Source organism: Lontra canadensis, unplaced genomic scaffold (assembly GCF_010015895.1).
Source record: "Lontra canadensis isolate GAN:19392208 unplaced genomic scaffold, GSC_riverotter_1.0 scaffold96, whole genome shotgun sequence".
Classification (NCBI taxonomy): Eukaryota; Metazoa; Chordata; class Mammalia; order Carnivora; family Mustelidae; genus Lontra; species Lontra canadensis.
Window position 1 is genome coordinate 1401129 of NW_022631090.1, and position 13467 is coordinate 1414595.

The following is a 13467-nucleotide window of genomic DNA, read 5'->3' on the forward strand; positions in this document are numbered from 1 at the left end:
TCTGATGGCAGCAGGAAAATTTAGTCAAGGGGGAAAGGGCATTAGTTAAAATTCTCTGGGGAGATTTTTTAAATACATGGAATATTTGAGTAATCACATATAGGGCCTTCTAAGTCTAAGATGAAAAGTGGATTTATTGCTAGTAAAATCTTATCTTAATTTAGGTCAAATTTATGATGCCAGAAAGTTTTAGTTTTTATAGAGCTACATGTACACTTACAGTGTATATATAGGGACATTTTGTCTAACCTAACAGTACAATATATTGATTTCCATATTACAGACTTGAATCATGAATTTGTTATTTTAAGCCATGAGAGGTTAACTGTATTTGTGTTTTGACCCTGATTATAGATATCTGATTTATTAGATGCTTAATCCTCGATCAGGAATGATGATAGTACTCATTCTCCATGAAAATTTGATCCATTTTACTGTTTTATGCCATATTTTCCAAGAGCATTCTGTCATTAAATGTGCTCTTTGGTAATAGATTAGGTATGTAAGAGCTGAGTCAACCGAATACAGCGTAGTTTCCCTTCCAAGAAGACTCGTGAAGCTGCATTTTATGACCATGTTCCTGGGGCCTGGAAGTTTCCATTTTGGGTTTGCCTTGACGCGATCCTCATAGTCAAGAGCTGAGGTGTCTATGCATCAGGGCACAAACTTCTTAAATATACACAACTTTGTGTTTTTGCTTCCTTCCCTGTAACTTTATTATTATTATTTTAAATTTAATTTAGGGTTTTGTTGGTGGTGTCACTGCTGCTAAGATGGATCGCCAGCAGTTGCCCTCACGGCGTCCGCTGGGCACCGTGTCCAATGATCTGAGAATTCTGCAAGGCGATTCCTCCCTGGAGCTGAGCGAGTACGGGGACCAGCAGCTCGGTGGTGATAATGATGAGCAGGAGAAACTACTGAAGGAGAGCTCCACTCTCTATGTGGATAATCTTTCCTTTCAAACCACCGAAGAGCAAATATATGAGCTCTTTAGTAGATGTGGTGATGTCAAGCATGTATTTATGGGCCTGGATAAAATTAAGAAAAAGGCATGTGGCTTCTGTTTTGTAGAATACTATAACAGACTTGATGCTGAAAATGCCATGTGGTTCCTAAATGGGACCTGCCTAGATGATCATATTATCCACACAGATTGGGATCTGGGCTTTAGAGAGGGCAGGCAGTATGGCCGCCGCCGACCTGGGGGCCAGGTAAGAGATGACTTGCATGAAGAATTTGATGTTGGTAGGGGTCGCTCTGGAAAACAGGCTCAGGGCTGTGATAGAAGAGGAATCCATTAGTGAAAAACCTGCAGCTCTGGCCCCTGGAAAAGTCTATTAAGGAACAACACCAGGCCAGCAAATAATCCATTTTGTAACAAGTTGAAATTACTTTATGTGCTGAGCAGAGACCCTTTGGTTATATTTTTCCTCTCTGAAATGTTATTAAATGGCACAAACAAAAACATCCTTTTGCTCTTGTCTTAATTTTGAAGCGGGTTGTCGGATTTCCAGTTTGACTGCCTGGTGGTCAAAAGTGACATTAGGAATAAATTAGGTATAAATTAGGTATCGAGTCAACCAAAGCACAACTACCATTTCAGGAAGATTTTATGGTCATGTTTCCAGGGCCTGAAATGATTTTTTAAAGAGCTTGTGTAAAGTAAAGTCAAATCAATGGAAATTTAGAAGAATTATCAAAGGAAGAAAGGCACATTATTTTAGCATAAAAAACATTAAAAAATCTGGAAGAGTTTATAATGAAACAAAAATTCTCTTGCCACACCAATTCTTACCCCAGGCCTACTCCCTTGGCAATAACTTTTAATTTTTTAAAGACTTTATTTTTATTTTTATGTTTTTAAGATTTCATTCACTTGACACAGAGAGAGTACACAAGCAGGGGAAGTGGCAGAGGGAGAAGGAGAAACAGGCTCCCCACTGAGCAGGGAGCCCCAAATGGGGCTCCATCCCAGAACCCTGGGATCATGACCTGAGCCAAAGGCAGATGCTTAACCCACTGAGCCACCCAGGAGCCCCTTAAAATTTTATTTTTAAGTCATCTCTACATGCAACGTGGGACTCGAACTCACAACCACGAGATCGAGTCTCATGCTCTTCTGACTGAACCAGCCAGGAGCTCCTTAATTTTTTGGCAAGTTTTTTTTGGGGGGGGGGGCGGTTTCTTTCCTGGTAGTTTCCTTCATATTTCTAAATAACATGACTGCATATACTGTTTATTTTCATTTTAAACATCATCAAACTGACTTCCTGCTTTTGGATTTAGTTCACTTAACACCCACATTTTCACTTCTCTCCATCCTCTCAATATAATTAACAGCACTTTATTTACTTTTTCTATTGTTACCTAACTTAGTAACAAACAATCCAGAAAACTTTTAGTTGCTTACAATCACTATAGTCTGATCCTCACACTGCATTTCCATTGCCAATTGCCTGCGGGGGGGTTCTGCTCCACACCTCAGTGATCATCCTCTTTCTAGGGCCCAGAAGGTGTATAGTCCCTGTCATTAGTGTAAATCAGTTATGGCAATTAACCTCTCTCTTGCTGGCGATTGGTTTAGGAATCCAAACTTAAGCTGATCGGAGACTGACAAACCCTGTGATGATAGTTATTAATAAGTTCAGGGGCAGACGATGACCAATGGGGACCCCAGCAAGACTGAAATGAAGGATTTTTAGTTTATGTCTTTTCCTAGTGGTTGTGAATAAGGATGTATATAATGATTGCTACAAGAAGTCTTCCTTACCATCACAGGTGAAACCAGCCCTAGGATGAATCGGACACTTTAAATGCTGAAAGGAGGGGGCAAAGAAACTACGGCCTTCTCGAAATTACACAGCTGCTGAAATCCACTAACCTTGCCACACACTGTTTCAGTGTTCTATTGTGTGAGATAAGACATTATTTTATTGTGTAAGCCAGCTTGTTAACATGTACCCGAAAGCACTCTGACACCAAATAATTTCTCTTTCTTTTTTTTTAGAGTGAGGGAGAGTGAGAGCGCACACACAAGGGCACCTGTGCAGTGGAGGCTGGGTTGGGGGCGGTGGCTGAGGGAGTCAGAGAGAGAGTGTATGTTAAGCAGGTTCCACTCTGGGCACTGAGAGCGGATGCGTGACTCAGTCTCATGACCCCAAGATCGTGACCTAGGCGGAAATCAAGAGTCTAACACCTAACCAACAGAGCCATCCAGGCGTCCCACCAAATACTTTTTCTTAATTATATTCTTGTGTAAATGATTTAAGTTGCTCCCTTGTGAGCCCAAACATATATCTCCAGGGTTCGTGACCTTACATCTGGGAAGTTAGATAAAAATCAGCTTCTTACTCCTGACTCCTTCACTCTCTGACCTGAGGTCATCTTCTCTGGTCGGTAACATTCTTTTCTGAATAAGAGAGGAAAGAGGATGCTGATTTTTATAGAATGACTGTTATGTGCTGGGTTCTTTGCTAGAAGCCTTAAAGCACAATCTCATTTACTTTGAACAGCTCTGTACCTGTGACATAGGTGAGGATACTGATGATCAGGGAAGTAAGGTCACCAAATGGTAGGTGGCAGAGCTGGGGTTCAAAGGAAGGGAATCTGTGTCAAAGCTGGTGCCCTTAATCAGTGTACTCTTTTGTCTCTTTCCCTTACCTTCAGTCAGGTCACTAGGTCCAAACCTCTCTTTGAGGTTCCTTTTTCTCTGGAAATTATCCCACTGGCTACATTGCACCTGAGCTCCACCCGCACCCGCCCCAAGCAAGCTTCTGCAGTGCATTGTTCTTTCTGCCCTGACATCCAATATCACTCAGGCTCAACACTAATACCACCCAGCCATACGTATCTTTACTCCCTGGGAGAAAAGAGAACATCTGACATGCATTTCTGGCCAATTTAGATTATTCTGCATAGAGTAATGGAGTTTACTTTTTAGGATCTCCCCCCTTGCAACTTCCCTAAAAGAGAAGAAGATATGTTTAAAGTCATGGGATTAAAAATTGGATTTTAATTACGAAATGTTTCTGGAGGAGTATTTTGGCACATATCTCAACCACTCCTCCTAGTGGCTTCCCACTTGGACTGCTCCCAAGGATGTCTTTTCCTAGGCTCAGAAAAAGCATTTAACAATGTCTTGTGAAGCATGCTTTTGGTTAAGTAAAGAAACTCTCATACTGTATGGTTAGAAGTATCCTCCAGTAGATCCTACAATATATCATCTTCTTCAAAATCACGCTGAATATATCAATAGAACAAAGGATGGAAATCACATGATCATCTCAGTAGGCATAGAAAAAGCATTTGAAAAAATTCAATACCCTTTTCATGATAAAAATGCTCAACAAACTAGGAATAGAACAGAGCTTCCTCACTCTGATAAAGGACATCTATGAAAACTCCACAGCTGACATCGTACTCAGTGTTGAAAGACTGAAAGCTTTACCCCTAAGATCAGGAACAAGACACTTTCTTTTTTTTTAATATTTTATTTATTTATTTGACAGACAGAGATCACAAGTAGGCAGAGAGGCAGGCAGAGAGAGGAGGAAGCAGGCTCCCTGCTGAGCAGAGAGCCTGATGTGGGGCTCGATCCCAGGACCCTGGGATCATGACCTGAGCCGAAGGCAGAGGCTTTAAGCCACTGAGCCACCCAGGCGCCCCGGAACAAGACACTTTCATTCCATATTGTACTGGAGGTTTTAAGCTAGGGCAATTAGGCAAGAAAATAAAATAAAGGGCATCTAGATTGGAAAGGAATACGTAAAAATATTTTTATATTTATAGGTGATATGATCTTGTATAAAGAGAATCAGAAGGAGTCCATGATAAAGGACTATTAGGGCTAATAGTTCAGTAAAGTTTCAGGATACAAAAATCAATATAGAAAAATCAATTGCACTTCTATGAACCATCAGTTAAAAAATTCAAAATGAGGGATACCTGTGTGGTTCAGTTGGTTAAGTGTCTGGCTTCAGCTCAGGTCATGATCCCAGTGTGGGATTTGAGTCCCATGTCGGGCTTCTTGCTCATTGGGGAGCCTACTTCTCCCTCTGCCTGCTGCTTCCCACTGCTTACACGTTCTCTCTCTCTCTCAGACAAATAAAGAAAATATTAAAATAAATAAAAAATAAATAAAAACCCAAAATGAAATTAACAAGACAATTTCATTTACAAGAGCATCAAAAAGAAGACAATATTTAGGGGAAAATATGACAAAAAGCGCTAAAATTATACTCTGAAAACTACAAAAAATTGTTGAAAGAAATTAAATAAATGAAAAGATATGAAAGGAAATAAATGGGAAGATACCCAGTGGTTCATGGATTGGAAGACTTATTAATATTGGTAAGAGAGAAATAACTCCCAAATTGGTCTATAGATTCAATGCAATTCCTTTCAAAATTGAAGCCTTTTTTTTTATAGAAGTCAAGGAACTGACCCCCAGATTCATATGGAAATGCAATAAAATAGCCAAACCAATTTTAAAACAGAGGAAAAAAGTTGGAAAACTCATATTTTCTGATTTCAAAAGTTACTACAAAGTATATATATACACATAATAAATAAGACAGTGTTGGGCACTTGGGTGGCTCAGTTCGTTGGGCGTGTGCCTTTGGCTCAGATCATGATCCCAGGGTCCTGGGATGGAGTCCCATATTGGGCTCCCTGCTCCTTGGGGGGCCTGCTTCTCTCTCTCTCTCTCTCTCTCTCTCTCTCTCTGTCTGTCTCTCATGACTAAATAAATAAAAATCTTTTAAAAAAAGACAGTGTTGTACTTGTTGTACTGGCATAAGGATAGACATACATCAGTGGAATAGAACTGAGAGTACAGAAGTAAATGCTTACATTTACAGTCAAATGATTTTTGACAAGGGTACCAAGACAATTCAATGAAGAAAGAATAACCTTTTATTTTTTTCAGTTTTTATTAAAATTCCAGTTAGTTAACATACACCATAATATTAATTTCAGGTGCACAATATAGTGATTTGGCCCTTCATAGAGCAACTGGTGCTCATCAAAAGTGCTCTCCTTAATGCCCATCACTTATTTAATCCATCCCCCCTCACCTCCCCTCTGGTAACAATCAGTTTTTGCACTACTAGGTATTTACTCAAAAAATACAGAAATACTAATTCAAAGTGATACGTGCACCCCAGTGTTTATAACATTATCTACAGGAGCTAAATTATGGAAATGGCCCAAATGTTCATTCACTGATGAATGGATAAAGAAGATGTGATATATAGATATCTATATATATATAGGAATATTACTCAGCCATCAAAAAGAATGAAATCTTGTCATTTGCAATGACATGGATGAAACTAGAGAGTATTATGCTAAGCAAAATAGGCCAGTCAGAGAAAGACAAACACCATATGATTTCACTCATATGTGGAACTTAAGAAACAAAACAAATGAGCAAAGGGAAAAAAGAGAGAGAGAGAGGCAAACAAGAAACAGACTCTTAACTATAGAGAATAAACTGATGGTTCTTGGGGTGGAGGTGAGGAGGGAGAAGACATCCAGATGGCCAACAGACACATGAGAAGATGCTCAACATCACTGATCATCAGGAAAATACAAATCAAAACCATGATGAGATACCGCATCACACCCATCAAAATGGCTAAAATCAACATAAGAAACAACAAGTGTTGGCAAGGATGTGGAGAATGGGGAGCTTCCTGCACTGCTGTTAGGAATGCAAACTGGTACAGCCACTCTGAAAAACAGTATGGAGTTTCCTTAAAAAGTTAAAAATAGAAATACTCTATGATCCAGCAATTGCACTATGGGGTATTTACACAAAGATTAGCTTTTTAAACAAATGATGCTGGGATGCCTGGATATCCACATGAAAAAGAATGAAGGTGAACCCTTACCACACACCATATACAAAAAGCAACTTAAAATAGATCGAAGACTTAAAGAGCTAAAACAATAAAAATCTTAGAAGAAAACATAGATTTAAATCTTCAAGACCTTGGGTTAGACAGTGGTTTCTTAGACATGACACCAAAAAGCATGAATAGCCAAAGGAAAAGTAGATAACTTGGATATCATCAAAATTAAGGACTTTTGTACTTCAGAGGACACCAACAAGAAAGTAGAAAGACAATACAAATAATGGGGGAAACATTTTGCAAATTATATGTCTGATAAGGGACTTGTACCTAGAAATTATAAAGACGTCTTAATGATTGGGGCACCTGGGTGGCTCAGATGGTTAAGCAGCTGCCTTCAGCTCAGGTCATTATCTCCAGGTCCTGGGATGGAGCCCCACGTTAGGCTCCCAGCTCAGCGGGGAGTCTGCTTCTCCCTCTCCCTCTGCCTCTCCCCCTGCTTGTGTACTCTCATTGTCTAATGAGTAAATAAAATATTTAATTAAAAAAAAGTCTGGGGCGCCTGGGTGGCTCAGTGGGTTAAAGCCTCTGCCTTCAGCTCAGGTCATGAACCCAGGGTCCTGGGATCAAGCCCTGCATCGGGCTCTCTGCTCGGCAGGGAGCCTGCTTCCTCCTCTCTCTCTCTGCCTACTTGTTATCTTTGTCTGTCAAATAAATAAATAAAATCTTTAAAAAAATGTCTTATGGTGAACAATAATAGACAAATGACCCAACTTACAAATGTGCAAAAGATCTAAATAGATGTTTCTCTAAAGAAGAAATATACATAGCCAACAAGCACACGAAAAGATGCTTAGCATCAGTAGCCATCAGGGAGCAAATAAAAACCACAATGTGATGCTACTTCCCAAACACTAGGGCAGCTATAACCAAAAAGTCAGACAATAACAAGCATTGGTAAGAACACAGAAACAGGGGCGCCTGAGTGGCTCAGTGGGTTAAAACCTCTGCCTTCGGCTCAGGTCATGATCCCAGGGTTCTGGGATCGAGCCCCACATTGGGCTCTCTGCTCAGCGGGGAGCCTGCTTCCTCCTCTCTTTCTGCCGGCCTCTCTGCCTACTTGTGATCTCTGTCTGTCAAATAAATAAATACAAATCTTTAAAAAAAAAAGAACACAAAAACATTGAAACCTTCATACATTGCTGATAGGAATGTAAAGTGGTATGGCTGCTTTGGAAAGAGTTCCTTGAGATGTTAAACATAGAGTTGGCATATGACCCAGCAATTCTCCCCCTAAGTATATGCCCGAAAGAAATGAAAACATATGTCCACACAGAAACTTGTACACGAGTGTTCATACACCATACATTATAATTGCTGAAATGTGGAACCCAACCCAAAGTCCATCTGCTGATGAATGTATAAAAAAAGTGGTATATCCATACAATGGAATATCATTTGGCCATTAAAAAGAATGAGGACCTGACACATGCTTCAATCCGAATGAGCTTTGAAAACGGTATGCTAAGTGAAAGAAACCAGTCAAAAAGGACCACAGATTGTATTATTTCATTGATGTAAAATGTCTGCAGTAGGTGAATCCATAAAGACAGAAAGTCGGTTAATACCAGGTTCTGGGGAGAAGTGGGGAAAGTGATTGCTAATGGGTATGAGGTTTCATTCTGGGGGTGGCAAAAATGTTTTAAAATTGATTGTAGTCATGATTGCACAACTCTATGAATATACAAAAAGCTTTATTTTTAAAAAGATTTTATTTATTTATTTGACAGACAGAGATCACAAGTAGGCAGAGAGGCAGGCAGAGAGAGAGAGGAGGAAGCAGGCACCCCGCTGAGCAGAGAGCCCAATGTGGGGCTTGATTCAAGAACCCTGGGATCATGACTTGAGCCAAAGGCAGAGGTTTCAACCCACAGAGCAGGGAGCCCAACGCGGGGCTCTATCCCAGGACTCTGGGATCATGACCTGAGCCGAAGGCAAAGGCTTTAACCCACTGAGCCACCCAGATGCCCCTATACCAAAAGCTTTAAATGAACCAATTGTATGGTATGTGACATATCTCAATAAGGCTGTTAAAAATCATGCTGAACAAAAAGCTTATTGCAGGCCAGCAGAGAAAGGAAGAGGCAGGCTATTCTTTCTGTGTCTCTTCTGGTAAGATCGAACACTTTCCTCGATTAAAACTTCTTACAGAACACTTGTCTTCCCTACAATGCTACTTTTGCCAACTCATTTTCATTCAAATCACGTTCCTTGATGGGTTTTCCCATGGCACTAGTGCCACCAACACTTCCCTTTGTGGGGAGACGGAATGCATAGTCAGTCTGCTATTTGGATTCTTTGCTGTATTCTGTCCTAGAGGAACTATCTGTCTGAGTAAGGATAAGGCACCAGACCAATTTCTGATCTAAATCCAGGAAAAACTGGAACAGATATGTAATGCTACATTCATTTTTTTAAAGATAGGTTTATTTATTTATTTATTTAGTTAGTTATTCATTTAGTTATTTCAGAGAGAGAGAGATTGGGAAAGAGTGTGGGAGAGCAAGCAAGCGTTTGCGGGGTAGGGGTGCATGGAGCAGATGCAGAAGGAGAGAGAAACTCAAGCAGACTCTGCACCGAATGCAGAGCTGACATGGGACTCAATGTGGGGCTCGATCTCGTGACCCTGAGATCAGGACCTGAGCTGAAACCAAGAGCCGGGCACTTAACTGACTGAGCCACGCAGGTGCCCCCAGCGTATTCTTTTTATAATGTGACTTTGCTACTCCTCCAATCAAGAAGTGGAGTCTTCCCCTTTCTTTTCAAATCTGGGCTGTAAGTTGCTGTGACTAATAGAATGGAATAGGAATGATTTATAAAACTGTCAATGCTGGGCCTTAAGAGATCCTGCAGCTTTTGTTTTCCCAGTTAACTTCTTAGAACGTGGTTGCTATTTAGAGAAGTCCAGACTCTCCGGCTGGAAAAAGAGAGCATGAGGGAAAGAATTAAGTTGTCCCAGTTGGCAGCCAGCAGCGAGGCTCCAGTCATGTGAGTCATGTGAGTGGGGCCATCTTGGATCCTTCAGACCCAGTCAAGCTGTCCAATCTGACACCACGTGGAACAAAAATGAGACTTCCCTACTGAATTCTGCCAGAAGAGGAGATAGGCAAAAAAAGTAAAATCTATAGAATAATTAGAAATTACAGTAGATTCTATAAGGGAAACAAAAGGCTAAGAAGAATAACACAGGGAGCCTAGTTTAGATGCACTGGCCAGGGAAGTCGTCTCTAAGAAGTTGACATTTGAGTTCAGACTTAAAAGACACAGAGGAAGAGTGGTAAGAGTGTACTAGGCAGAAGGAAGAGCGAGTGTAAAGACTTTGACTCAGGAGAGAGCTTAGTGTGTTTCAAACACTTAGAGAAATCCAGGGAAGCTGAAACAAGGAAGATGAAGCTAGAGAAGTGGACAGAGACTAGATTCCACAAGGCCTAGCTGGTCGGTAAGAACTTGTATTTTTTTCCTAGGTGCACTGAAGGGTTTTATACAATGGAGTGACATGATCTTTCATTTTGAAAGGGTCATTTTTGCTGCTGTGGGAGAAAGGATTGGTGGGGGGGAATGCAAGTGGAGAAATCAGGTCACATTGCAATCTAGGCTAAAGTTAAAAGTAGCCAGGTCATAGAGATGAAGATGGAGAAGTGTGCCTAGCTTTAATATATGTTTTGAAGATACAGCCTGCTTGATGAGTGCGATGTGAAGAATAGGATAAGGGAAAAGGAAAAATCAAAGATGAAATAGATTTCTGGCTTAGGCAATAAGATTGATGGTGGTGCTCTCTGCTGAAAGTAAGGAAATGATTCAGGGAATCCAGACTTCAGTTTTGGATATGTGAATCATGATATATGTGTGTGATCTCTCTATACAGGTAACGAGTGGACAACTGGAACTCAGAAGAGAGCTCTGGGAGATTTATTGGGGGGGCAGCAGGAAAAATGGCACTTAAATTTATGGGAATGGCTGAGATTAGCCAATGGAAGAATATAGAAATGAAATGGGAAGAGGGTATAGGACAGATCACTAAAGAATACCAATACTTAAAATTAGCTAAGGGAAGAGCAGATAGCAAAAGCGAAGGAGTAGTGACTAAGAAATTAGGAGGAAAACCAATCAGAGCATGCTTGAGCTCTGATGGAAATGATCCAAAGGAGAGGGAAGGATTGATGTTGCAGAAGAGAAAGGAGACAACTGGAGAAGATTCCTTGAGGTAAAGAAAAGGAACAGGGTTCAGAGCACAATGGAGGGACTGAGTGCCCTCTTGAGGTTTAATTTCATGAACTTAAAGTGAAACCAATCAGCTTAGTTATATGATACCCCCTACACTATGCAGCTGCCTACTTGGGTGAAGGCTCCAAGAAGGCAGATGGCAGAGTTCATTTGGGATTGGAGTTTTGCCAGTAGAGTCAACAGAGGGAGAGAGGGCCAAGGGAACTGACTGTATTAGCAAGTATGAAACATCGATTCGGGAATGGCTAAGGAATGAAATAAAGTCAGAATGGAGGCTGTTGGATATTGAGAAGAGTGATGGCCAACAGATTGGAGGGCTTGGAGAGGCTGTGTGTATGTGTTTGTGTGTGTGTGTGTGTGTGTGTGTGTGTGTGTGTGTGTGTGTGTTGGCAGTAAGGGTGGGCGGCAGTGGAGTGGGATGTTTCAGATAAAAATGGGAGAGGTATAGAATTTTAGAGATGGTAATGTCCAGGTGTAGCCATGGGAGTAGGGGGCTGAGTTGGAGTGATGAAAAAGACCATGGGAGATGGATAGGTCAAGGCACTGAGAATCTGGTGGTTCATCCGTGTGAAAGCTAAAGCCCTGACTTTGTGGAGTAGGAGGCAACATCGTCTATACAGTGGGAGTCAATCTGTGTGTTCACTCTTTTGCAAAGAAGCCAGTTTTTTTTAAAGATTTTATTTATTTATTTGACAGACAGAGATCACAAGTAGGCAGAGAGGCAGGCAGAGAGATAGGGGGAAGTAGGCTCCCCGCCGAATGGAGAACCCAATGCAGGGCTCAATCCCAGGACCCCGAGATCATGACCCAAGCCGAAGGCAGAGGCTTTAACCCACCGAGCCACCCAGGTGCCCCACAAAGAAGCCAGTTTTTGTGTTTGGGTTCTAACCTCAGCTGGGCCCGCAGAGATACCGGAGAATTCGCCAATTCCCTAATTAGCTCCCTCTGTCATTCCTCAGAACAGCTCTTTTGACCATATACTACTTTCTGAATTATGTACCTCTCTCCTCACACTTTGTACATGAGTTTGCTTCCTACTCTTGTAGACAATAGGCCATCAGGAGGGATATCTCTCATGCTAACTCCTTCTATACAAACTTACATACACAGTTTCATGGTTTCCTCCTTAAGTGGGACTATCCGTTCTTCTAAGGCTAATGCCCCATCAGCGTGGAGCTCCGCCAATGTGCCCCATAATGGCAACACCCCCCCCCTCTTCTGTATCTTTATTTCTACTCGACGTTTCCCCTGAGGCTCTAAACTGGCACACATCTGTCCCAGCTGTACCAGAGCGGCGGCTGCCACCATGTCCACCATGTCCTTCCCTTGGGCTTGCCTTCACAGGCAGACATGTTGAAAGTAAAGAGAAACTAGCGGAGAAGACATGGCTGCCTCCACTTCTTCATCTCAGAATCACTTCTTTGTCCTTTAATTTTTCATTTTGACGGAATTTCAGACTTACAGAAAACTTGTAGTAAGATTTAAAGAAAAGCCCGTTTTGCCTTTTACTCAGATTCCCCAAATGTTAACATTTTACCACATTTGCTTCATCCTTTTCTCCCACCCCCACATCCTCCTTTCTTCTCCCCCTTCCTCCCCCACCTCTCACCCTCCCCACGCACACACCCTCTTTTTTTCTGAACTACTTGAGCGTAAGTTGCAGACATGATGCCATTTACCCTTTGATACTTCAGAGTATATTTCCCAATAATAAGGACACTGTCTTACATAACCCAGTCACACAATGATCAAAACCAGGAAATTAACATTGATACAATATTTACTAATGTACGGATTTGATTCCTAATTCAGATTTCACTGAATGTGTTGACCCAATCCTGTCCTCTGTAGCAGAACATCTCGATTCACAAGTAGCTCTCAGCTTTCATGCCTCTTTTCATCTGAAATAGTTCTAGAATCCTGTGTTTCATGGCATTGTCAGTTTTGAAGTGTACGGACCAGCTATTTTGCAGAGTGGGAATGTATCTGTGTTTTCTTCGTGGGAGGATTCAGATTATGTGTTTGTGGAAGGAACATCACAAAAGTGTCGTGTCCTCAGTAGGCACATGATGTGGATTTGTCCCATTACTGGTCACATTAACTTTGATCTCTTGGTTAAGACTCCACGTGCTAGGTTTCTCCACTATAAAGTTATTATTTTTTCCTCTTGTACTAATAGATATCTAGCAGGGAGACACTTCAAGACTAAAGAAATATCTTTCTGCTCAAACTTTCTTCCACTAGTTTTGGAATCCACTGATGATTCTTGCCAAGTGGTGGCCAAATGCTTCCCCCCGGTCAATGTTACCAGTTCTCCTGCACTTTTTTA

At 41.3% G+C, this 13467-nt stretch overlaps 1 protein-coding gene across 1 annotated transcript in view; it reads left to right on the top strand.

Moving 5' to 3' along the window:
- Positions 1 to 1450, top strand: part of NCBP2L (nuclear cap binding protein subunit 2 like) — a 49510-nt gene extending 48060 nt beyond the window's left edge. Inside the window, exon 4 of the mRNA XM_032837165.1 lies at positions 744 to 1450. Coding sequence (XP_032693056.1) covers positions 774 to 1301 — 528 coding nt within the window. The 5' untranslated portion in view covers positions 744 to 773 and the 3' untranslated portion in view covers positions 1302 to 1450. The remainder of the gene's footprint in view (positions 1 to 743) is intronic.
- The last annotated feature ends 12017 nt before the right edge of the window (positions 1451 to 13467 follow it).